The sequence below is a fragment of the Zosterops lateralis genome, assembly GCF_965231275.1.
Source record: "Zosterops lateralis genome assembly, chromosome: 9".
Classification (NCBI taxonomy): domain Eukaryota; kingdom Metazoa; phylum Chordata; class Aves; order Passeriformes; family Zosteropidae; genus Zosterops; species Zosterops lateralis.
In genome coordinates this window covers 4,206,839-4,233,644 of record NC_139769.1, presented here as the reverse complement: position 1 = coordinate 4,233,644, position 26,806 = coordinate 4,206,839, and the positions used below count along the sequence as shown (strand labels likewise).

Below are 26,806 nucleotides of genomic sequence, written 5' to 3'. Positions count from 1 at the left end.
AAAAACATCCCACAGACATTGTCCTCCTGTAAAACTACTGCTGAATTAATGAAGAGGCATGGGAACTCAACAAAGAATTGCTCAATTACTTCCCAATTAAAGAGAATACACAGAAGAATGTGTGTCAAGAAAAAATTGTCCATGTTTTTGGAATCTCAGCTTCCTACAGATCCTAAAGATCCTCAAATGCCGTGAACTTTCCCAGGTACAGACTGCTGTTACTGTCCCAGATTTACCAGTTGAGCACAAGCCTTTCCTTTTAAGGCTGCTGTGAACATTTCACTGTGGAATCAAGAATGGTTTGGGATGGGAGGGACCTTAAAGCTCATTCAGTTCCACACTCTGCCATGGGCAGGGACACTTCCACCAGCCCAGGCTGCTCAGAGCCCCATCCAGCCTGGCCTTGAACATTCCAGTGATGGAGGCAATTCCCAACCAGTACAGGTCACATCAGCAACATCAGCTGCAATAAAGCCACTGATGGGTTTTTATCCAAAATACAGACATTTTGGGCATCTGACACTGCACAGGGTAAAAATCCAGTGTTCAGCATCCCATGGGATGTGGGAATTCTCCTGTTTGAAGTTCCTCTTTTCAGTTTCTCATGGTAACTCTGAATTAGTGATCATGACCATTCTCCTCCAGAGAATTCTCCTGAAGGGATAAACCCAAGTCCTGGGTGTGATATACCCAATCACAGGGTACATCACTTGAGCTTCACTGCATTCCCCAAGTGTCCAGTTTCCTTTGTTTGGTGACTGGGAAGCCCTGAATGTGCTGGTTAAACCTCCTGTTAAGTCAATCCTGCACGGCTGAAGAATTGGGACTGTTGGATATAATTGACATCCCAGATTACCGAGGCGTGTTGAGGGAATTGAATTGCTCCACTGTTGCTCGATAGCTTCCTTTAAATTAAGGAGCTCTTCATATGATCAAAACAGACGCTTACTCATTTGTTTATTTTCTCTCCGTTTGCAGGGAAGTTAATTCTGAATTCCCTGTGTACTTGGGGTATTTACTCTTACAGGAAATGGTATTTAAAATGCTTCAATTACCACTTGTCTCTGACAAGACTCTAATAAATCAAGAGTCCACCAGAGTGACTCCAGCTTGGAGCCAGGCTCACACTGCTCCCAGGCTGCACATTCCCAAGACAATGAAACTTCCCAGGCACAGAGGGTGCTGGTGGAAAGATCCCAGACATGGGACAGGACAGGGAAAGAGGAGCCCTTTAATGTCAGGATCACAGCCTGGGGACAAGGGGTGGCTTCCTTTAACTGCAGGTGGGAGACACAAGGGATGATGAGAACCCAGACTTCCATGTGGGAGCCAAACTCGACTGCTGGACTGAGACAGGATGTTTGCAGGGAACAAACTTAACAGTGGAAGGGAATAAGGCACATTTTTATTATTTAAAATACTTGCAAGGCAACCATTTGACAGGTGTATCTACTGCTTTTCAAAACAACAGGTGACGGGAACTCTAACCAAACTTCAGAAACTTATTTCAGAAATTAATAACTTATTCAGAAAGTTATTTCTACCTTCATTACTACATACCTTGTCATCATGGTATTTTCCAAACTTTGAAATCCCGTGAGTTTCAGCAGGCAAAAAAGCCAAGACTTGTGTACTTCTGTACCTAATGATGTGAGGTTGGCACTGACTGAATCTACAAAAATTAAACCTCTAATTGTGCAAATGGTGTAATTTAAGGCATAAAGTGATGCAGACCAGGTAAAGCTGCAAACTTCACTACTTAGAAAGCAGGCTGTAAATAAATGTTTTAGCAAATTACTCTGAGCTGCGGGGCTCTGAGCAAATCCAAAAGCAGTGAATCAAGACAAGGTGCAGCTGTCAATTTAATGTATCAGCTTCCATCAGAAAAAATCTGCATGGGCCATATTAAATAAAAGACAAAAATTCACTGTATATGGCAGAATTTTGTGCCACAACCAATGAACTCCATCTGTGTGTTCAACTACACTCTTTTCTCCACTTTGGAGAATATCAAGAAGTGCAGAATACTACCCAAAAACACGCCCAGGCAACCAGGGAAGTTCAGGAATGAAGTCTTTAGACACATGACCCAACAGATTTCATAACTGAGAAGGGCCACTGAAATGTTTCCCACTAATTTACACTGCCCAAGTTCTGGATTAAAAACACAAATCTAAACTGCCACACACATGGCAGTACCCAGGTGCCCCATATCCACCAAGAAAACTTTGACACTGAGTCAAAGCCTGCACCTTTGGGGGTTTTTGGGTTGGTTTTTTTGTTTTTCAGGGTTTTTTTTGGTAGGTGGGGTTTTTTTGTTTTCTTGGTTTTGTTTTGTTTGGTTTGGTTTTGTTTTTTCTTCTTGCTGTTTGAAGAGCACAGAGAGAGAACAGTTACAAGCTGACCAAGGGTAGTGCTGCTGGATTACAGCCACCCCACACCATGTGATTATGTTCCCAAATCCTCAAGGATTGCACTAGGAAGTGAATTCAAAGCTTTGAAAGCACGTAATCATTCTGCTGGTGGAGCAGGGTTTAGGATCACATTGGGGGAATGGTATTATCCATGCAGGATGGAAAACCTGCTAGCAGGACAACTCCTACAGATTAAAATCAGCTCAAGATGTGGCTCACAATGTCCATATGGCATAAAAGAACAATTAAATTAGGACATTTTATTCCTATCTGTGAAACAGTATTCCTTCACTGGATAGTTAAAACCTGCTATCTGATATGCCAGGTATAAAATCAGGGATGGTCTGAAACACAAAGTTTGCATGGGCAGATTTTCAATGCTCAAAAACGATCCAGATTATCTTTATCTCTACTTGTCTATACATTAACAATGGATTAATTCTAACATCCAACCTCTCCTGATTGCTGGAAATCAGACTCTGAATTCAGGTTAGCAGCTTTCTGAACTGTCTTGCTCTATCTGGCAGCGCAAAAATAATATTTCAAGATTTGGTTAAAATGCCTTTAACTTTGAGCTCAAGTGTTAAATTCCACATAAACCATGTACTTAAAACACATGAAGGAACTTCATCACTTTATATACTGATGATGCTATAAACTGGGAAGATTAGGGAGGAGGACCTGGCTTCTGCTTCCTGTGCCATTGAAGTTTTTATTTACAAATAAACCAGAAAATATCCTAGAAAAGATAGCTTAAAAAAAAAAAAAAAAAAAAAAAAAAAAAAAAAAAAAAAAAAAAAAAAAGTGGTTGGATGGGGCTTGGAGCAAACTGGTCTAGTGAAAGGTGTCCTTGCCCATGGCATGGGGTTGAAACAGAAGATCTTAAAAGTCCTTTCCAATCCAAATAATTTTATGATTTCCATTCTGTGATTCTGCCTAAAAAATAAAGGCCCACCAAAACATCAACCCAGGCTACAAGACATTCTCCCAACACAATAATATATTTTCCCATTTTGCAACAAGTAGCTGTTCCTGTTCAAAATGCACGCCCCACACTGCACCATTAAACCTCATACATGGGGTTTAATTGAGTGTGACTAAGTCAGGACATTTGAACACAGGTGTCTCTTCAGCAAATGTAAATACAACTGGACAGTTTTCCCAGCACAGATGGCCAGAGACCAGGACTGTGCACTCCCTTTCTCCTCGTGTCTCAGAATTTGATCCTCCTCCTGACTGTGGAGCTGAAGTCAACATCACCAGCCTGCAAGTTGGTTCTGCAAAAGCCACTGATGAAAACTTTGGGAGAAGCCAGACATGGGAATGGCACTGCAACCCCAGCCAGAATCAGAGCTGAGCTTTCCCAAAAACACACCAGAACCACCAGGCAGATCTTGTGGCTTTTAAACACGAGTGTGCTCATGTCCAGCTTCATCTGCTCCTCCCACAGGGTGTCCTAAGGCAGTGGAATTTCTCCCTGTCTGCTCCAGCCTGGTTTGATATTCCCCATGTTGCTGGCACCAGCCAAATCCCTGCCTGCACTGTGAGGCACCAGCTCTGATGCCTTGGATCTTTACACAGCAGCGAGATGAGTTGTTTGAAAGCCTTCATGAAATTGTTAAGCAGATAGTTTAGACATTTTGATGAGGAGAGAAGGTTTTATTGTGACGTGACTGACAGTCTCTGTGAAAGGTATTTACAGTCTGACTCTTATTACTAAAAACACCGTGACAGGTAGAACTTGATGTGGATGTTTAATGGGGAGACGAAGGGAAATTATGACAAAAAGAGCTCATTAAACATTTCCCTTTTTTAAGAACAGTTAATTTCACACACAGAACTAGAATTTCTAAGTGGAGCATGCACCACTTAACAGAAGATTTTAGGGTAAGCCTGCTTTCTTTGTCTTGATGTCTCCTCTCAGTGAATGGGGAATAGGAGAACTGGTCTAAGGACAGAGCAGAAAGAAAATAAGAATGAATTCAAGAAGTGTGAGTTAATACAGAAGAAGGGAGAAGTACTGGGAGAGAACTGAATTCCAGGAAAAGTGTGTGTCTGGAGCTCAGCTGCACACCCAGCAGAAGAAAACCACAGGAGAGCAGGATTTGCTGGGAAGGGATGCAGCAGAGAGATGGGGAAACACAAGAATTACATCGAGTAAGCAATCTTTTCATCCCAGTGTCAGGGAAGTGACTTGGCAAGCAGCCACTGCTGATAATTGAGTTCAGTGGGTCCGTTCCCCAATCCTGGGACGCTCATTCCTTTCCGCCTCATTTGCTCCGTATTTACATTATTTGATATCAGAGATCATGAGGAGCCAGGCTGTAAAGCACTTTGACACCTGCTGGCAAACGGCCCCACACAATGGCACAGCATTGTTAAGTGCATGAATACACAATTTTGAACTCTCCTGCTCCTCCCTGGAACCAACAGGGAGATGCTTCATACCTTCAGCCTCAGTGGGATGCTGTATCCATGGAGAAATATTTGTCCAAATGGTTGTGGTGCCTTAGGAAGCTCTATCTTACTGAGAATCAGTGTGAATTACACTGCCCAGTCTCAAAGCAGCCTCTGAAATGGGGATTCTGCCCTCAAGCCCTTACACTGTGGTGGATCTCACCCCACCTAAGCCTAACTTTTAGAAGCCATCATACCTGCAGGTCACTTAAAATTCATCTGCAGCCACAAAAGAACCATGTGCAGATGTACATTTATTTCCATCTGAGAGGGACATGTCGTGCAGATGGGAGGAATTTCACAGAATCAGAGAATCACTGAATGGTTTGGGTCAGAAAGGGCTTTAAAAGATCATTTCATTCTAACCTCCTGCCATGGGCAGGGAATTCTCCGACTGGAGCAGGTTGTTCCAAGGCCAATCCAACCTTAGAAATGGTTGGATTCTCTCCACTGGCTACAGAGAGACAAGGCTGGAGGGCACCTGGATGATCACTTCAATATCCCTCACTTTCCTCTTCAGAGACTAAACCTGCCTGAGAACACACCAGAGAAAAACAATCCCAAGATGGAAAATTCATCGCGGTCCAGGGACTGTGGAAAGTTCAGCGTAATTCAACCAAAACTTCCTGCATTGTTATTAAATGCTGAATGCATAATGAGCAGAGAGAATTCAGACTCCTGAGACCTATCAGGAGCCACAAAGAAGTTTTTCACTTCATTCATCCATTATGAAGTTACTGAAATCAAGACCTCTCCATAAAGGAAGTGTCCTTACATGTTTAAACCAGGCACATGAGCTTGATGACTTGCCCTCAGATTGAATTTTAGAGGTTTATATAGTAATGACAGCTATAAATTGAAAACAAAATTATGGCAAGTGTCTCAATGACAGAGAGTCTCACATGTGGAAGGGTGAGCAATAAATCAGATGGGCAGTGGAATATTAAATTGCTAATTTTAAGAGCTATTGCTCTTTTTTTTTTTTTTTTCTTTTAATACATACTAATATAAAAAGGTGAAACAGGATCTCAGCTACGTCTTTCTTCCTCTTCTCCTTTTCCTCATTAATTAATGTACAGAAGTTGATTAGAGAAAAAGCTTTAATCCCTTTAAATTTAACCATAGACTAGCAAAAAAAAAAAAAAAAAAAAAAAAAAAAAAAAAAAAAAAAAGATAAGGTGGAACCAGCCTCGTGGAGATGGCAGATTAAATGTATTTGATGATTACAGAGTAGGTTCCATGAGTCCTATATCTCACACCTGCTATTTACAGGAGAGAGTAGTACCAGAGTGTCTGCAGATATGATTGCAAGCACTGTACACCCAGTCACACTGCAACAACCTAAATTACACACTGTGCTCTGAGTGAAATTGAGGCATCACTGAAGGGATAATAAAAGAGTCATAGAAAAAGCACAGCAGAAAAACTGTAACAATGAACTACATGAAAAACTACACAAAAAATAAGTGAAAAACCAACAGCTACTCCATGCCCCAAAATACCTCAATTAGTGATGAAATGTGAGTTATTCCACCAGATTTTTGCAGGCAACATGAAGATGCCTCCCTGCTCCTACTGGCTCATCATGAAATATTTCTGGCAAGGTTGGTTTGTTTGTGCAAAGCCCAGAAGTGTCACAGTCCAGGTCCCCATGGAGCCCCTCCACAGCATTTTTTTCTTTATTTATTCCACATCTTAGTCAGCCCAAGTTGTGCAAGTCATCACATCCTGGTATAAAAAAGTCTTGTCTTGAACACAGGCATCTTCCCCATGCTTACACTACACTAAAATTCCTGACCTTTCCCTTGGTTTTTCTCCCCTCTCACACAGATCCTCAGAAATACTATTTTTTGTGTGTGTAACCTAAGCAATCCAACAATTCCTTGAGGCATTTATAGGACAAATTTATATTTAACAGCATAACCCACCCTCCAGCAAATGCACACCTTGTTCTAAAGCATCTGTCACTTCTCTCAATCACTTGTTACCACTCCTTACATATTTTGGGAATAAATGCTTCACCTTTTCAAAATGCCAATACACAGAACAGGAATGGTGGGTTTTGGCAGCAACAGCCTATTACCTCTATTCTATTTTTTAATATTTTCCTGCCCATGCAAAGAACAGGACAGAAAAAATTCAGCTGAATTATGCTTAGTTTCTTGTCTACTTAGAGCATTACAGAAATAATACACATTTGGGTGCCAGAGGAACCCTTCTAAACCAGGCAGCACCTCAAGCATTGACAGGCAGAAGGCTTACTGTCAACTCCTAACCACAAATAACACATTTACAAATGGTGACTTGCCTAAAAATGAGTTAGAAAAGACAGAAAAGGAGATCTAAGCAATGAATGAGATGGATTTAAGTGACATTGCAATCCCAACCAACCCATAACACATCACTGACAAAAGCCACACCACGAGGAAAGTATCAAATGTTACAGACAATAACAAAAGTCACAGGAGCTAAAAACCACACTTCCTTTATTGTATATAAATAAAGAAGATACTTACACTTACAGGTTGACTTTTTGGCACATCATAAACACCTTCCTTCTTTTGGCTGGTAGGAACCTGCAACAGCAAAGGAAAACCGAGGTCACTGCAAAAGCAGCTGGGATGAAAAACTGAAAAGAGCAACCGGTATTTATGCACAAGGTGTATATAAATGAGTAATTTATTTAATACTAATTTTTAATACTAATGAAATCGAGGATGGTTCCCTTCTTATCCAAGTAGGACCATTAATGGAGAAAATACTGAAGAAATAAAACACCTGTCTGAATTTTTTTGCAGCCCAGCAGTGTTCAGAAAGGAGTTTTCCATTCTCAGACAACTCTGGTTGCATGAACTCCAAATGTATTTGGAGCTCCTTTCTACTTAAATGGTTGTTTTTTCCTTTAACTTGGGGGTTAGAGATGTGCAATGGAAGTTATGGTCAGGTGAGTTCATCATCATCTCCCCAGATGAAGACAGAGTAGTTACAAGGTGAGGGTAAGAGATGTTCTTACCTTGTGTCAGATTTCTTCCTCATAACTCATTTAATCATCTAAAAAGAGTCCTAATACTGCAGTGATGGGGCCTTGTGGCTGCTCTATGAAATATTTGGTTATAATGTAATTTTCCTGAGGAATTAAGGCTTCTTGAAGCCTGACAAAGGAGACATGGGCAGGGGACAATGCACTTCAACTTTGTGTGAGCCTTTAGTTGAGCCACCAGTCATGATTTATACCCAGGGGATTTATAAACTGCTCATGCAGACTCAGCTGTTTTGTAGTACTGGGCTGTGCTTGCCCAAGGACCACTTGTTTGCATATTTATAATTTGTCATTGTATTTTCTTTCCTCTCTAGAAGCACTGAGTGTCCATTGCAAATGACAAAGGCAAAAAGAACAGAAACCTGTTCTGATCAGGTGGTGCTTTTTCTCCAAACAAGACATTTGGAGAACAAAAGTTACACTTCAGACAACACTGAAACCTCATAGGTCAATGAGATGATATTGCAATTATGATAAAATTATGATCATTTTGTTCTCTAAGAGAACAAATATCTTAAGGTTCTGATATTAAACTCAGACTGGTCTAGGGGAAACTGAAGAAATGTTACTTATTCATTGAGATGTGCTATAATTTCTTATTCTGTATAAAAACCTCTCTGTACTGTTGTCCCCACTGTTCTCTCATCCCATCACAGCCTTCACAAGAAACTGTGTGTCTTCAACTTGAATTGAAGAAGTTTGTCAAGAACTCTCAAAGAAACTGAATGAACTTTGTGGAAAACCTCTTCTATTCCTATCCTTGGTTTTCCCTGGCCACTTCCATTAAGTCCAGTGTCACATTAGGTATGTGAAACTGGTAAAAATTCCGTGCCATGGCAGTAACAGTGTGGAAAGAGAGAGAGCTGTAGGTGACAGTGTGAAAGGAACAGGAATGGTCAGTTTAGAAAGTCACTGGAAAGCTGGGTCTTCACAAAAGGAGGGGAAATATGGAAAGATGAACTGTTCCTAAACTTTCATTAGGGTGCATTTTTTTCTGTTTTCTCTGGAATGTTTCCCTTTTAGCCATCCTTCTCTTCTTCCTTCCAACCTTTCTGTGAAGTCATCCCAAATTGCACCTACATCCAGAGCTGACTGTGGACTGAGCATTTCCCTGCCCTATCAATCCTCCCTTTTCTACTCCAATTTCCACTCAGAGAAGAGCTCCTTGCATCTCCTATGAAGACAGAGAAATTTTCCTGAAAGCCATTTCTCCCTCCCCACTCGGTGCTGCCTGCCCTGCTGTCTTTCCTTGCTGTGCACCACCATGTTTGTTTGCATCTCTGCTTACACTTGGGGGGCTGCAAGGAATTGCTGTTTTTCCTTTGATTAGCAGAACCAGTAAGAGGTACCAGCACCATTTCTGCTGTCGGCTCTGTCTCTGTGACAGGCTGTGAACCATCTGGATGTCTTTGCATCTTGCAGCAATAAAAGCACCACGATGCAGAGCCCCCCATCTCGGATTGTCAGCTCCTCACAGAGCAGAGCTTGCCTCTCCACAGAGACCAGTGCTGCCACACAAACACCAAACCACCTCCCAAAATCCCATCTCCACCTCACCAGAACACCAGGCAGCAGAGGAGATGCTATTAAACAATCTGAGGGTTGGTGTGTGCTCAGTGATTGAGTCCTTGCCTAACAAATTACAGCAACTTACATGGATAATATTAAAAGAGCAGACACAGACAGTCTTTGGGGTAATGTATCAAAGAAAGGTGACAGACAGAAGAAAGAATGCTTAAAAAGAAAGTTGTGACCTCTATTATGCTAAGAAGAAATAGAAATTGTCACTTTCTGCACGTGTCTTTCATCTGCAATTCCCCACGGGGTGGGAAATCTCTTCCACCGAGGGAGAAGTGAATTTGTGGCAGGCCAGCAAATGAAAAAGCCAGAGCAGCACCAGCAGAAAGGTTTGGTGAGGCTGAAGCAAGGGTGGGTGAGGTTATTGAGCAGATACACATTTAGCAATGCCTGGTATGGGGAAGACTTCCCAGTAAATTATAGAAGCTGCCACAAGTATGCAAATTTAAAACAAAACAAAACAAAAAAAGAACAACCAAAAAAGAAAAAACCAACCAATCAACCAAAAAAAAAAAAAAAAAAAAAGAGGATCTTTTCTGATTTTGTTTTTAATAGTAGCCTGATGGTAGTGAGATGACCAAGATCTTTTAAGAGAAACAATTTTGCTAGTGATCTGAGTGTAAAATCTGAGGTGTGGAGACCCAGACTTGTGGAAGCCAGGAGCTCAGGTAGCTCAGGAAGCCCCTGGGAGCTGGGAAGCTCACAGCTACAGGCCAGTCTGCAGCTGGGACACCTCAGCATCCACCAATTACAGAGACACCAAAAATGACTCCTAACTCCCCAAGTCAGCATTTGCTGCACTCAGGTAGTGGCTGTAGTAAACACAGAGGACACTGCCAGACTGTGAACATCCAGAGCACGGCACATTAATCACAGGTGTTTTCTCTGACCACTGTGGGAGGAAACACTCCATCACATCCAGATGCTGTCAAATGAAGCCTTGAGCAATTCTCTGGTGACTTAGGGGACAGTAACAGCAGCACCTTGAGATGAGGCAAGGCCTCACTACCTCCTGATCACCTTGCACTTCCATTTTATGGAAAAAGAAACTGCCCAAGGAGTCCTTCAGTTCTCTGGGCCATTCCTCAGAACACAGTTCCAACTTCTTCCCTACCCACCACTGTTTGCTGGGAGATCTACGAACACTGGGAGCAACAGCCCCATTTTCCTTCCTTCCTTCCACCAGTAATTCTTTGAAGTGTCACTAAAAGCTCCACACTTTGATGAACAAAAATCACCATTTTTTTCCTTGAATCTAGTCCTCATGGGGCTTTTGTTTCTAGCACAAACCTGACAACTAGACTAGCAATTTTTTTAACATTTGCTGAGAAGAGTCAAACTTTCAACACCGAAAATGTTCAGCCTTAGGCAGACTCTCACCTTGAGAGCTTTGCATGTCTTGGTCTGGAGCTGCAAAAAGCTGCATTTTTGAGTTTGCGTGGTGCCAGGGGAGCAACAGGGAGAGATTAAATGAATCTCAAATTAATGACCCTCTGATGGCATCTATAAGATGTCACTTTCTATTGTTTAACTTGCATTTCCCTTTCCCACTCAGCTCTTTTTTATTTTAGCTTACAGCTACCCTAGCCCCTCATTTTTTTTCCATTATCTTCCTACATTTTCTCACTACTTAATGCTCTTCCTTTTCTCCCTTTTTTGTTCTATCCTTGCTCCTGCCTACCTTACAATCTTCTCCTATAAGCAAATCAACCTCTAGTCCAGCTGGATGAAATGTTTAATCACTGCTTGAAACTCCTTCCCCTCCTCACTGAACGATTTCCTCGAATCCCAATTTTCTCACAGCGCACAAAGATCTCTGCCTATCCTCAGATTTGCCTCTAGTATGTGATACAAAATGAATTACATTATATTTTAATAAACTTCGTGCTGATCCCTTGGGGATAAATTGAACGACAAAAGATTATTTTATATTGCTTTCAATGCAGTTTTTTGTCAGTGTGAAGGATGTGAGCTTGGGCTTTAACATAACATATGCACTCTGAAAACAGTTTCCCTGGTCTGGGGGGGATATCCCTCGAGAGCCCTGAGGTTTTGCTCAGTTATTTCCTTGGTTAGACAGAAACAAGAGCAGCAACCACTGAAATTTCTAGGAATTTCTTGGATGGTCTGCCAACAAAACATCTTCAGGATGTTTCTCAGAATAGGTGTAAAAAATTTTCAAAAAATTTACAGAAAAAAAAAGAGAATCTCCATTTATCACCTCATATGGTGTACTCAAAAGTTCGTGAGTTGACCAAGTCAATATAAAATTTGCAGAAGCTGATATGACAAACAACAGGGGAGAAAAAAAAATCACATTGTGACTGGGCAGATAATGTCACCAGAATGGAATGCCAAGACATTTTTGTGATGGATGGAAACTAAAAGCAAGCTATGTATGAAATGCACTTTCATCGAACGCTGGCGGGGTCGTTGCGATGGGAACAGCGAAGGGGAGAGGTTTTTATACCTGATAAATGTTTTCCTCCGTTTCAGGCTCACGGATGGGCTCGTGTCCAGCCTCAAACACAATGTACTATGGCACCAGCGCCAGAGAGGGACAGTCAGAGATGAAACAGAAGGGAAAAAGGCCGTTTGGAATTCCAACAGTCAAAACAAAGGCAGGCATTAAAGAAACAACTTCAAAGCACAAGGCTGGCAGCAGGACAACCGGTTTGTTGGGAAGCACCAGGAAAGGTTGTTTCATATTTCATAAACCGGCAATGAACAGGCCTAAATCTCCTCTTAATGATCATTAGAGCAACTCCCTAATTCTTCCTCGCCAGGGAGACTGCCTGTGGCCCAGTATTAATTTTCTGAAGGCAACACGAATTTTGCCTCTTTTACATAATGGCAATTAATTCCACATATATTTATTATCTAGGAATAAAGGTGCTAAATCCAAGCTGGGAGAACAGGCTGGTGTGCGTGAAACAGGCCACATGGCAAAAGGCTGTCACAACACTCTTTCATTTTCAGGTTTTTGCTTTATTGTGAAGAGTACAGAACAAAACTCCTGACATTATAATAGCTGAACAGTAATTTAGGGCATCCTGACTCTTATCATCTTTCTTGCTGCACCTTAGGCTCTGTTCAATATTCACTAATGGCTGCATTGGTTCCTTTCAGCGTGACTCCCACTGATAAGCCTAAGTGGAAGAACACAAAATCCCCAGGAAAAAAAAAAGTAAACTATCACATATTTCGTTTCAGCACAAAAACACGAGAATGAAATTACATCTTTTTTCTTCTTCACACTCAGCAGGGTATTGGACATGAATATATTGACACATTTCTGATAATCATCTTTGCTCCCAGACATTTTTCTTGGATGAAGCAAGACTTAAATTTCAGATCTATTATTAAATCATAGCTCAAACGCCAACAAGGGAGTGTGTTACAACATCAGTGCTACTGTTGGTTTTCTTTTTCCAAATATTCACCCTCTGAATTAAATTCTGGCTCCACAGAAAACAAAAACAAAATTACAACTTATTACTATGAGAACAAGATGTCCCCTTCCCTAATTCTCAGAGTAGCTCCCTTTTCAGTCATGAGTTTGTATTAAAAAATGATGACAAATCTCATTTTGAAACTTAAAATCTGGATACACAAGCCACATTTTAAGTAGTATTTATGACATATTTCATCTAATATTTTTATACTCCAACTGAAATATCCCATTCTATACAGGCATATTGTGCTATTACTTACAACTTAATCTCTAAATATGCTACTTTCTGTGGAGGTTTTTAAGGTTTCTCACAAGACCTCTCTCAGTAAATATCAAAACATCTTGTTCAAGGTTTTGGCTGCGTTTGAAGATAACATGTATTTAGTCATTTCTGAAACTCCAAGGCCATACAGCTTCAGAAATTACCTGGTATACAGGATCTTCTACATCTTCTTCCAAAATTGTCTACAGCAAAGTAAGAGGACAGGCAGTAAAAGCAAAGAACATAAACAGCAGAGATAAAAGAACTGTATTCAGAAATTAAAGGACAGCAAAGGAATAAGCAAAATGGGCAGGTAAGTTCATAGTTTTCTTTCTTTAGGATACAGATAAAGTCACATTATGGTACAAAGTAACTTTATTCAAGTTCCATCCGAGTTTAACAATCTGCACCTTGTTTGACTTGATTCAAATACACACATTCAGAAGTATATTGAATCTCCCCCTAAAGCATGAGACACTTAAAACCTGACTTACAGCACTTAAAACCTGACTTACAACACTTTAGATCTGACTTACAACACTGACCCTTCATTAAACTTTTCCTTCTGCATTAGAAGAAACACTAAGCAGGAAATGAGGGGATCATTTCCAGCTGCTAACCAGGTTCACCACACCCCAGTGACAGTTTGGGGTTTAATCCTAGTCTGGGATTCAGCTCAGTTTAATCCTAGTCTGGGCTCAGGATGGCTGCTGGGCTCACGCTGGTCCTTTGGAAGCCAGCACTGCTCAAACCCACTGCTGTCAGAAGTGCTGAGGATGCTCAGAGCCTTTCTGGAGCAACTTGGGGGGGAAACTCCAAACCCAAACTTTTCGTGGGCAGTAGTCTAAGCTTATTGGTGTACCTGGTATACAGCCTGCTCACACTGTTTGTCCTTTTGTGCCTTTTTTTCCATTTCTTCCCTTTGTTTCAGTTCGTAGATGAGCTGAAACAGGTCTCTCAAGTCCAGGATTACAGGTTCAGCCTGTGGAAGCAAAAACAGGGTGGAGAATTTCTGTAGGAGAAAATAAACACCTCTTATCCCATCCTCCTGACAGAGCAGTTAGAGCACCTCCACATTTAAACTTCACACAGAATTAATTTCTATCTCAGCACCCAGGCCTGGGTTAATTCCTACTGAACTAACTGTGCTTGAAAATTAATGATAATTATAGTTATGAATATAAAAAGCATTATGAATATAAAAGGCACATGGATGAATGTAAAGGCAATATTTATTAGTGCTTTCTCATCCACTGAAATTACAGCAGACTACACACAATGTGGGTTTCCTTGAGTATAGAAACATAAGCAAATTTATCTTCATCCAGTCTAGCTTAGCTAGAAAGGTAAACAATAACTAATTATAACAAAACACATCATAAAAAACTGGGAACAATGAAACACATTCCCTCCTGCCCAAGCTGGCTCCATTAATTTGCTATTTAAGATCTACACAGACACTTGTGACCAGTTGAGCACAATCATAAACAACCCAAGACCAGCTTCTAGAACAGCTTCTTACAAACAGCTTTTCAGCTGAGCTACACGGCAGAAAATGACAGTGATTTGATACTTACTGCCTGGGCTGTTTTTATTGCCACAAATCTATGATTTCCCTCCTTTCCACACACATATCCAAACGCTCGGTGGTCTGTGATATCCTTTGCAATGTAGGAAATTTCATGAACTGCGTGGTGATGCTGGAGTAGCTAAAATAAAACAAACAATAATAGAGAATATCCATCAGAATGTTTGATTAAAAAGCAGTTTAATTTCTCCTTCACCACTTTATTTGGATCACAACACATCCTGATATGAAAACCAATTAATATCCAAACTCTTTAAGCCTCTTTTTTTCTCAAAATCTACCCAAACTTGATTTGCTTTAGTAGGTTGACTAAAAGCTTCCATTGAAGATTTTTGAAATATAATTAAATAGAAAATGCATTACCCAGCTACTACCTAGACAGCATCCCAGGCACAGAATCAGGATTTCCAGGTACATAAATAAGCAGGGGCTGCAGAAAGCTTTACACAAAGTGACTCCCAGGCCAGGCTGATCTGCAGAGCTACAGCTGAGATCTCCAACACCTCCAGGAATCAGCACCAGACCTGCCTCATCTCCACAAAAATCAGCATCAGCCAGTGTGAGAGATTTCACTTCAAGCAGTAACGCAACTCCAAATATTTATTTTCCTCAGAAAATGAATGTAAATGTGATTATTCAACTGCAAATCAATGGTGAATGCAGAAGTCCACATTTTACTTACAATCCCACTTTGGTGAATTGTAATAATAAAAAGACTTAATTTTAACTGTGTGTGTCAAGCTCTGCCCAGAGTCAGGACATGAATCTGAGGCTCTCAGAAGCATCAGTAGTAATGTATGCCAGAATGTAGTGCCAGAATCTTTCTCACTTTGGACTAAACAGCATTTTATTATCAAAGTAATAGAGAAGTATTTCCACTTAAAATAATGTCCTTGGAAAGCTTATCTAAAACAATCTATTAGTTTCAATTTCTACCTTCTGATGTATTGACCTGCTCTTGTATCATCCAGGGATAATGCTATTTCTGAGAGCAGGCAAAGCCTCACAGAGAATTCTTTGGAGGTCCAGATTCCTGCTGGCTTCGAGAAAAGCACATTTTGAAAAGCAGCATGGTATCCAGGCAATCTCTAAACAACCAGTTATTTTTAGAGTTAAAAAAAAAAAAAAAAAAAAAAAAAACCAAACAAGTAAAAGTTTTAAAATTCAGAAGCAGGGAGGACATCTGTGTGTGGCAGGGGAAAGGCTGAAGTTGTGCAGGGAGAGTGACAGGACTTCTGTAGGGCAGAAGGACCTGAAAGGAGAGGCAAGAGATGGATGGCCCCATATAAAACAGGAGACTGGACATGTTTCATTTTCATTTCACAGTAAATGGCTCTTAATGTCCCCATATCAAGACTGCTTGTGCTGCCAGTGACTGCAGGCAGGACGTGGCTCAGCTGAAGGTGCACTTCAGACTCTCCCCCCACGACGTGTTGAGCGTTTAAAATTAATGATGGGATCTTACTTAGATAATACAGGGATATTGATTTATTAGGTTTTTTTGAAAACCAAGTTACATGCTATCTGTTACGATGAAATGAAATGTTCTCATCTCTCTATTCTGCATATGACAGGGAACGTTATCGCTGGCTCCTATTAAATCAAAGTTCTCTGACATTGCTTTATTGATTGCCAGGCAGCATTTTGCACTGAAATTAAACTGTGATCAGGTGCCTTCCTCGTGGAATTAAATGTGAAGATTGTTCTACCATGGAAGAGTATCCCCCACAAGGTAAGAGAGCAGATGGAGACGCTCCAACTTATTTGGGAATCCAAATTCACTGTTCAAAAATCGTTACATTTCTAATGGTTATGACATTTTACACACTAGAAATAGAAATTAGGTAAAGGTGAATGCAATTATCCTCATGTATTTTACTTATGGAGTGTTTAGGGAGAGCTTTTCACTTGTTTGAGGGACAGTGAGCTGGAATACACACGTGAAGTGCAATGTTGCACACACACATCTGTACTCAAATGTAGCTATAAACACACCTGCATTTTCACAGCCCTCAGTTCACCTCATGTGTCCTTTCTACATATTGCAAGGCTCCATTCTAAGCATTATTTACTGAGTGTCTGACTTTTTGCTCCTGCACAGCAGAAATGGGGCTCCTGTTGCAGTCAGGAGAGATTCACCACTGGAAAATGCAAGATCAGAATCCTATCTCTAGTGGCCACAAGCAGATAAAAGAATTATTTCTCAACTCAGGGATGTTTCTGACACCCCTGTATGCCAACACCAATGGATCCCATCACTATCTGAAGTTTTTACTGTCTCTGTGCTGAGAGCTGCTACAAACCATTTACCAATCCTTAAGTGAGGTACCAAATTGTTTTGGAGCACTGCAGCACGACAGAACAAATTATAGAGAAGACTTAATTTGTATTATGGTTCAACACAGTCAATTACATATTGCAGAGATTAGAAAGTAATTTAACATTTAAGTTTCAGTTGTTAACAAAACCCACAGCCTCCAAATTATTTTAGGTCTCCTGTGAATTTAGTCACTGATGCAAGTGTTGGAGATTTTAAATGGAAGCACAGATAAAGTTTCAAACTGGGTAACAAGACATTCTTGTGAGGCATGAGTTCCTTTTTTTTAGGCTAAACACAATAGCATTATTATATTTTATTCATACACTAAGAAGTTTTTGCCTGGTGTTAAACTCCGAAGTCCAAAATATCCATCTGCACCAAGCCTGCTGCCTTTCCTCTTCCCTTTAAGCTACTCTGGTCTCTCCCATCAGCCATTGTTTCCTCTCCTTTTCTCCATTCCATCCCCTGCTTCTCCTCTTCCCCCAGGTCGCTCCCTGTACATCACACTGAATTGATTTAGCTGCCTCTGAGATCTGTAGCATTTCTAATTTCCCTCAGGCTGCTTGGCACCTATCATAAATTTTTTCACCCCTTATCCTCATCTTGCCCCTTTATTTCCATGCTGTAGCCTCCAGTGCCACTAAATCAATTAAGTCAATCAATTAAGTACTTGGAGGGTCCAGCAATCATGTCAAAAATGTGAGTTAGATGGCATGAGAAAGTCACTGCTTTACTATCGCTATTTCTCTTTTAATGAGGTTGTCTATTTAGTGGAGCCTGGGGCACACTGTTAGGAGCCACAACAACAACAAAAAAATATCCTGCAAGCTGCAAATCCTGCTGGAAAAGCTGCCCCACTGAAAGCAGAAGGCTTGTTCCACACAGTATTACATCCAGCAGGACAAGTCTCCCAGGGATTTGGGTTGCACAGTCTCTCACCTCAAGGAACTGCACACTGTGCCTGGGCTCAGGGAGGTGGGATCAACTGGGAGCTCCACTATGGATGCTGGGATGGGGGATACAGATGGACCAAGCCTATTCCTGCCCATGTTGCCTGTATAAATTGCCTAAACACCTCAGTTACCCACCAAACTGCAAAATCTTCAATGGATTCATAATAAAATAACTTCATGGACCATGGTTTCAGCCATGCTGCAAGTCCCCTGTATCCCAACAGGTTCTGCTCAGCAGCACATAAGGAAACCAGGCCCTGTCTGCTTAGGAAGACCATGGGAAAAAAAAATCACAGAAATTGAATTTAATATGAAAAATGAATGGTAAAGCCTTACCAAGGAGCTCAGCAAGCCCAAAGTGTGACAGGACATCGACCATTACTTACTGCAACACACAGTGAAAAGAGAGCACTGCAAAACACCTGAGTGCCTCTGAGATTAATTTTATTTCCCTGCTGCAAGAAAACATTGGGTGGCACAGATGGTTCTCCTTCACTGCACGCAGGAGGCTGCTGTGCTCCTTAACAGAGCTCAACATGCAGCACCTGGTCCAAGGCTCTTCATAGCCATTTCCCTACAATTCCTGTTTGTTTTAGCTGGTATTTGCAGGGATCATGGGGACAACAACACGCCACAAGCATTCCTTAATGGCTGCGTTTGTGCTGCAATGCTTCTCTGCTGTTCCCTTAAAATGCTCTTAGCAGAGGTGGAGTGGAGCTGCTCATCTGCTCATCCCCATCACAAACACCCCACAGTCCTAGAGGTGCCCATGGCAGCAGGGCTGGAATCAGATCATCTTTAAGGCCCCTTCCAACCCAAACCATTCCATGACATCAAACAGCTCAATTCTCTACTGCACATTCAAATCTCACACCAATCTAGTTTTGTAACTTCTGAAAGCTTTAAGAGATGCACAGCAGTGCCTGTATGCAGACAGTTAAAAACCACACCATCCAAACCCCCAAAACCTCTTCCTGACACAGAGTTTTCCCTGGTACCCATTAAGGTGTATGGATACCTCTCAAGCAGTTGTGAACCCTTCCACTTCCTCTCCCTCTAGAGAAAAGTGCATTTCAGTGGGACTGTGTACACACAATCTGGAGGAAAAGTCAACAGTCTCAAATGTCAGAGTGAAATGAAAAAACACATCAATAAATTGCATTTGCATCACAAACTTTCTCATGCTGTTTTCTGGAACTTGGTATTTGGATGGCAGATGGGGTGGCAAGACATCAGCCTCATGAGATAAGGCAGGGGATGAGCAGATGGGGAAATGAAACAACCACTGCAAAAATTCTCAGTTTCATGTGAAATACCAGAGAGGAGACAGCTCAATGTTATTTCAGAGCCACAACTGCCAACAGCTTCAAACTCCCTGCAAATTACTACTGGACACAGCACAGGGTGACAGAGAAACATCTCATTTCCCATCTGACAGCCCTTCCCTACTGTCATGAACTCTTCAGTCACTTGCCCAGGGAGAGGGGACAGAACAAACAATATATGACAGATCACAGTAATCTTCCTTAAATGTGATAGTGCTTAGTGTGAGGAAGCACTTGATAGCCCAAAAAAATCTGTTATATAAACATTTATTGCAACATGTTGGAAAATTTTATCAGGTTTGATCTAGGAAAGGAAGAGAGCTGTAGAATTTAAACTTAGCAAATTATCAAAATACTGAATTCTGACAAGAGCAAGGAGTTTTGGAACAAAGCATCCTTCCAAGTCAGCTTCCAAAAAGGAATGTCACATATGAAAACCTGAAAAGCAAAACCCACTGGAAACCTCTTGCAGTTATGGAGATTTCAGTATTGGGAGGCGTTTCCCAGCACTGGTAAAAGACAATCAGTTTTGGTCATAAAATTGAACACAAAACCATGGAGTGGGGGCTGAACCCTTCCCCTTTGAAGGATAAAATCTGTTTGAGCCAGAGCCACTCATGGAACATAGGCTGAACAATAGATTATGGACTTTCCTTCTGCAAAAACATCCCACCCCAAGAATAGGAGCAGAAAAGAAAAATGTAACCTCTGGAGAGTTCTCCAAGCCTCAAGGGCCCTCTGAGATGGCAGCCTGTAAGCGTGGCTTCACAATGAGAAGAAAATAAATCTGTCTAATCCCCGTGCTTCCTCCACACACACTGATTTTGCAGACAATAACCTGAGGAAAGACTTTTCCAAGTGCCAGCTACTAAAAGGCGTCTCAGTGCACAAGCTCTGCAATAAAAACACTTGGCACAAAAAAAAGCTCACTTTGAGATTATATGCAGATCAAAGCTTGGTCTGTGTAGCACAAAGGGGCACATGAAATATGGTGCTGATAAAGAGAAGAATGAAAACAGATTTAGCCCCAGCTCTTGCAGACTCAGTCCCTCCAGGGGGGCAGCCGTCTGCCTGTGACACAGCGCAGCACCCAGAGAAGTGTAAATTTAATTTCCTTTTAATAACAATAACAAACTCATAAGAGCCATTCTCTTCCTGCAGCCGAGGAGACTGAAGCAAAAAAACCCCAAATTATGTGACTTCCTGAGCTTGCATGGCAACGTGCAGCTGAGCCAGGAGGGAGCAGAGCCAGTGAGCAAGATCCTGTGTGAGGATAAGAACCTGCTCAAGTCTAAGCTCTACCTGTATATTCTATCCTAAATAAAGGCAAGTCCCTCCCAGGAGTACCCCAGGTAAGAGCCTGCTTGGTTGGACTCAGGAAAAGGGGTAAAAGCATAAAAGAGTACTTGGGTCACAGCTAAAATCTGAATTAATCCTCACCATTCCCTTTGCTTGATGAAAAAAGCATCCTGCTGCTGCCTTCATCTCATCTGGGGAGCAAGAGTGGGAAATTGTTAATGGGGCAAAGGCAAGTGCCCTTGTGGGTACCTTTGTGACAGACACACCCAGTGATGCTCTCAGCTGGGGTGGCCCTGTCCCCAACCCCAGAGTCAATTAAGGCAGCAGGACGGGGCTCTGCCAGCACAGCAACCTAATTGTGATGAATGGATCTCTGATATTGACCTGGCTGGATGCTCCAAGAACCTAATTTGTGGAAGAGAACAGCACTAAGGTAATAAACTTCTGTCCAGCTCTCATAATTTGTAATAATGTCTGACAAAGACCAGATTTGAATTTAGTTATTGGTCATTGTCTTCAGAAGCAAATGCTAAGCTGCTCATGCAGAATATCCATTTATTAGATATATGAATTTGGAAAGGGGCAAAACAAAACTGGAATGCACATATGGCCAATTTTCCATCTTCACTTCAAAGGCTTTTCAATTTTCTATTGTACCTGGAGTGAAAGCAGCTAGTTAAACCCAAAAACCTTGTACAATTACTGTGAAGCCCAAGTTACATTTTAAATATGCACTTGCAAATTTTGTTCCAGGACAAAGAAAATCTTAAAGGGCAAGGAAACATTTTCAGAGAGCTTTGGAAAGACAGATGTGCCACACTGAAGCTGAGATGCTGGGCCTCCCATGAGCCTTGTACTATTTTCTTATTGTTCTGCATCTGACACAACCATTGCTCTATCAGGATGGTTAAAGCAAAGGATTTGCACAGCAAAACCAAGAAGCAGCAGACCTAATCCTTGATACTGAAGTCAATGGCCCTAATCAGCTCAGCAATGCAACATGCCCCAAATTTCACCTGCAAGGAGCATCTACAGGCTGCAGCACATCGTTTTATGTTGCCATTTCACTGTTGCAGTGTGCTGTACAAGAAACAGCACTTGCCTGTAAGTTATTATTATTACAGTTTTTGGGAGGGCAGCTGCTCAGTGGTCACTGTGGGATTCCCAGGGCTGTAACACATCTGAGTGTATTCCCTCTGAGCTCCCACCTCAGCACCCTCTGCAAAATGGTCAGTGGATCAAAACAGCCATAAATATGCCAGTATTTCCCTCTGCTCTCAAGCCAAAGCTTCCATACAGCTCAAGTGCAGCAGCCTTTTATTTTTTCCTGATAGACTCTGTGAGACTCATTGATTAAATCTTGAATTTGAGAGAGCACAATATTCAGCAATGAGACAGTCTGCAACAGCATCACTGAATCTCTCCATATTTTTTACTATGTTCATCTTTACAGCTTGTGAATGTCCTTTGAGCAGCCCTTACTTTTTACAAGGTTCTTTTGTTCCTATACACCAATATTCCTCACCCTCCTGAAACGCTTTTGATTTACATGAACAGCACAAGCAATTCCTTCATACAACTCCTAGGAGGTTTGGAAGTAATTTTTTTGGCTTTAGCTGTCTCAGATCTTAACTGCTTCAGATTCAGCAAGCATTACCAGCCACCCTCTTCTTGTAGCCTGTGATTTGACAAACTCCTCAGTGAGAGGCAGCCGCTGATTCTCTTGATTTCTCATGCAACCCCTATAAAGCAGAGCTTGAAAAGATCACAAAAACCATACTCAAATTTAAGTTGCACTGGATAGTCATCAAACAGAAACTTCCTTGGACTATAAATCTACTTGCACAATGTAAGAAACTTTACTGGAGAAGGGAAAAAGGACAAGAGGGATTTATTTTATATTTATCTATCTATCTCCCAGATACTCTCCCTAATTCAGTAAGACTTTACAGGGGACTGAGAGAAAGCACAGGTACAGGGAAGAACAAGAGCACAAAAGGATTCTGTGAATTCACAAGCTGTGTATAACCAGTATATTGTTTTCATGAGCCAGTTGAAAATGATGCAAAACAGTTGAGAATTTCACATGACACAATCTTGGTATTGTTTAAATACAGAAGTGATTTCATAACCAGAAATTAACCAAGGTATAGAAGCAAGAAGCCCTGTGTTCTAGGATCATAGACTGGTTTCAGTGGCTGGTGATGGACTTGGGGTACCTGCACATCACCCAAAGATGACCCTGTAGTGATGAGCTTCACAATTCAGAAACAGCATCATGAATGACCAATCCTGGTCATAAAGACCAAACCATTTTCTTTTCAGTTTTCCTACAGGAAAGAAAGAGAGGAGGCCTTTTCCTCTGAGTTACAATAGCACATATAAACAAGCTTCAGACCATCCCGTAAATGGGATCATTCATCAATAAATCCTTCATTTGTTCAGGTCCCACAACAGACACTTCACCTCGGATATAAACCATCCATAGCAACATGACAAGTGTGTGTGCAGTACTTGAGCCCTAAGATAAGAATAAAATAGAATATAAAAGGCAAAACCTCAAAGAGACTCTGAAGCAGAATAAAGAACTCGCAGGTAATTTTTTGCTCTATTTTCTTTTTCTCTTCCCCTTGCATTATCCCAAGGTAGGAACTGCTGAAGCTGCCCCTGGTAGTTGCTTTGCACATTTGTTCCAAGAGTTCTACATTTCAAGTCAGGCAATGGAGACTGTTTTTAATCTCTGCCCTGGCACCTTTCAATAGTGATTCCTACAGCTCCCATTAATGCCCAGAGTTGTTTCTTCCCTGCTCATTTTCATGTAAAGCAGGATGAATGTTTGGTTTTAGTCTTCTGCTGCTAATTGAAACCTCCAAAAGCAAACTTTGATTAACGCTCTTCACGCAGACCTGGCCCAGCTGAGAGCACAGATCAGCTCTGCTGGCTTTTCCCTCTCCCTGCTTTGCTTTTCTGTCCTGCCCAGGGGTGTCACACATAGGGCCTGCCTTTCAGAAAAGCACCCTGGCAGTGCTGCCCTCACCTTTTACTGAGATGCAGGCAGCAAAGCCTTTCACAGCTGTGGATGCTGGCTTCTTTCCTACTTATTCCTTTCTCTCTCCCCCTCTGCTGCTCCAGCATGCAACAATGTCTTCTCCTCATCAAACCTGAACTTCCTCATTACTGCACTCCCAGCACTGCTCAGCACTGAGCCTTATGCATGCACAGGTTATGCTCACACGTGGCCTTACACTTTAAAATACTTTCAAATTCCTCCATCACTCACAGGAAAGCATTTGGCTAATTAAAGATCGCAGAAGGCTGCGCATAAAACCTTTTACAAACCAACTCGAGCCTTTTTAAAAGCAAGGACATAATAAAAAAAAATTGGATTCAAATCCATATTTTGACTATCTAAAAAGAAAAAAAAAAAGTACTTTGAGCTATGCAGAGCCAGGGCTGGGAGCCATATGCAATATTTTTAGATACTCAGACTTCTTATTTGCTTTAAATGTCAGAGCACTCAAACTAATTAGTGTTCTGCCTCACCTATTCACAGTGCTGCCTTTCAAGCCAGCAGGAATGCTGCTGCCTGTTCCATTGCGAGTGCCATGACGTGGGATGAGGATGGGAACCACAAAGGATTAGGAAGCATTAACAGCAGAGAGGGGCAGGATGCTACAATTTAAGGACAGAAGGGACACTGCTGTAATTCCAGGATTGCCACCAGGTGCTGGGAGCACGACAGGAGATGCTGTTCCCTGACACAGGGGCTGCCACATGCTGAGCACCCAGAGCATCCACCAGGAAGGGCAGGAGTCCAGGGACCTGATTTGGGAAGAGAACTTTTATGAGCACTTGTTTTTGTACTAAGCAAGAATCTACTGGTATGTGAAATTTATGACTTTACTGAATGAGAGGGATGAAGGCAGGTGTTTGTGTTTGGCATCCAGGGGCAGTGGCCTTCTCTCTTCTCCTTGCACAGGGAACTTATTACATAAAACTAAGAGGGATAAAAAAAGGTGTTTATTCACCCCGATGGACTATCAGAGTGAAGCTCTTGCTGACTTCCTTGTGTTCCTGAAGGCAGAACTCTGCCAGTGACTCTACTTTCAACAAGTCTCTATTAGATCATCCTGCAAACTCCATGTAAATTTAAAAGCCACCCTTTCCTGTCATTTCCCTCTCTCATCACCCTTAACAGTGAAGGACATCTGCCCCCACCTCCGGAGAGCCCAGGAGGCAGCACAGGAATTCAGGAGCAGTGACAGTGCTATTGCTCCTACCAGGGCAAACACAAAATTGCAGAGCAGCCCACCAGATAAAAATGCTCTGAATAGGAAGGAAAATCACCAGCACTCCTGGGGTGTAATGCTTCCCAGCTATCTCTGAGAAAAAAAGAGTGGATTTCAAAGGGGGATGTAACTTTCTGTTCTGGCACCTGCTGAATGTCCCCCACTGCTCTCCAGGGAGGTTTCAGAGCATCTCAGCCGCCTGTGCTATTATTATGTCAGCACTTCTCTTGCTAAATCCTTTCCCAAGAAGTCTGAAATCCAGCCTTTGTAATTCCAGGTGTGCTGAAAATGGGCCTGAAATTTTCTTCTACTGTGTGATGCATTAACCTGGCTTAAAAACACCAGGACTTGCACGCAACTCGGTATTTTGGGTGCTCTTCTTATAAGACAAAATTGCAGCTGGAGAAAAAGGAATGTGGCTCTGCTGGAGATTTATTTATCTGGATCACAAAAGAGTAGTGAATACAGGCAAAAAAAATCCCAATATAACTGCACACTTTGAGTTTTCTGCCATGGGATAATAGCGGAAAGATGCTGTGCAGCTCCACTATGTAACAGGATCCACAACAACAAATGCACTGACTTTCAACTTCTTAGCAAAATTCACCCCAAATTCTGGTTAAGGATACCAAACTAATTGAAATTAGCAAAAACCAGAAGGGTTGGTATAGTAATTTTTACTACAACAGCTCTGTAGACAGAATAGCCACCCCCATATGCAATGGAGGCCAACTGGTAGCTGGGAAAACATTAATATTACTAATATTTATTGTTTGCAAACGTTATTTATCACTGTTATAACTATGTAACAGTGAGATTCTCCGTACCATAACGCAGAATGCATTATAGCAGCACTTCCCTTTCTTAATTCAATCCTGTGGTGCTTGGATTAAACAACAGGAGGCCAAATGAGACTATCACTAAACTCCAACAATCTCATTTTCTGCCTTTTTGAAAGCAATCAACTTTTTACACTTTTCATACTGAAAAAGAAAAAAGTACAGCTGCAACAAAATCGCACAAATTATTTCAGTTTGGATAATGTGTCTGGAATAGCTTTATTTTATCTCCATGCCCATTTTATCTCCATGCCCATTAGGATCAGAATACTCACAAAGCAGTTTCTGCATATCCTGACTTCAAGCAGGCTGGACTCAGCCCTGGATCAGAGCTTTTCTCTTTTCCAGGCGAAAGGAAGAGAAATTTCAGCCCTCAAAACAAACCTCCAGATCCCCAAGACTTCACGATGTCCACAATCACACTCACATTTCATCTTTTGGGTTCTTTTTTTTCCACAATAACACAACTGCCATGACACCTAAGGCTTTTAAAACCCTCATACAGCAAACTGGGCATCTGAAGAATGGAACTCCATGAGCTTGTGGCTGTTTAAAATCCCTGTGGAGCACTGTGAACCATCCAAACTGCCCAGGGCCCAGTTTGGAAGGCCAATAATGAATGAATTACAATAGTCAATAAGGGATGTAATTAAGGAAGTAGGTTCTCCTGACATTTACATTTTGCTAGCTGCCACATGTCCATGAAATGTGTTATTGTTTCCCTTCTGAAGTACCAGGGTCTATAAATACCTTATAAAGAATCATACACAGATTTTTAAGTCCTCTCCTCTGCCATATTCTAATTAGACACATTTATTGCATGTAGAACAGTAAATGCCATGTTTTACTGGGCATATTTACAAGCAGAAAGATGGAAAGTGTCAAGGAGCAGGGCATGACTCCCAGCCAGCCCAGAGGGATCTTTCGCAGGCAGAAGCTGTGGACAATGCACAAGAAAAGGCCCCAAATGTCACAATTTCTGACTCTA

The 26,806-nt window shown here is 41.6% G+C and overlaps 1 protein-coding gene across 7 annotated transcripts in view; it reads right to left on the bottom strand.

The window, feature by feature from the left end:
- DAB1 (DAB adaptor protein 1) overlaps positions 1 to 26,806 on the bottom strand; it is a 142,347-nt gene that overhangs the window by 20,058 nt on the left and 95,483 nt on the right. For 5 of the 7 annotated variants that reach the window (XM_083867105.1, XM_083867104.1, XM_083867107.1 and 2 more), the window contains 3 exons: positions 14,783 to 14,914; positions 14,068 to 14,187; positions 7,388 to 7,447 (listed from right to left, as the gene is read on the bottom strand). In XM_083867105.1, coding sequence (XP_083723231.1) covers positions 7,388 to 7,447; positions 14,068 to 14,187; positions 14,783 to 14,914 — 312 coding nt within the window. Of the gene's footprint in view, positions 1 to 7,387; positions 7,448 to 11,959; positions 12,026 to 13,369; positions 13,409 to 14,067; positions 14,188 to 14,782; positions 14,915 to 26,806 lie in introns of all 7 variants that reach the window. The other 2 variants (XM_083867109.1, XM_083867106.1) reach the window with 2 other exon arrangements.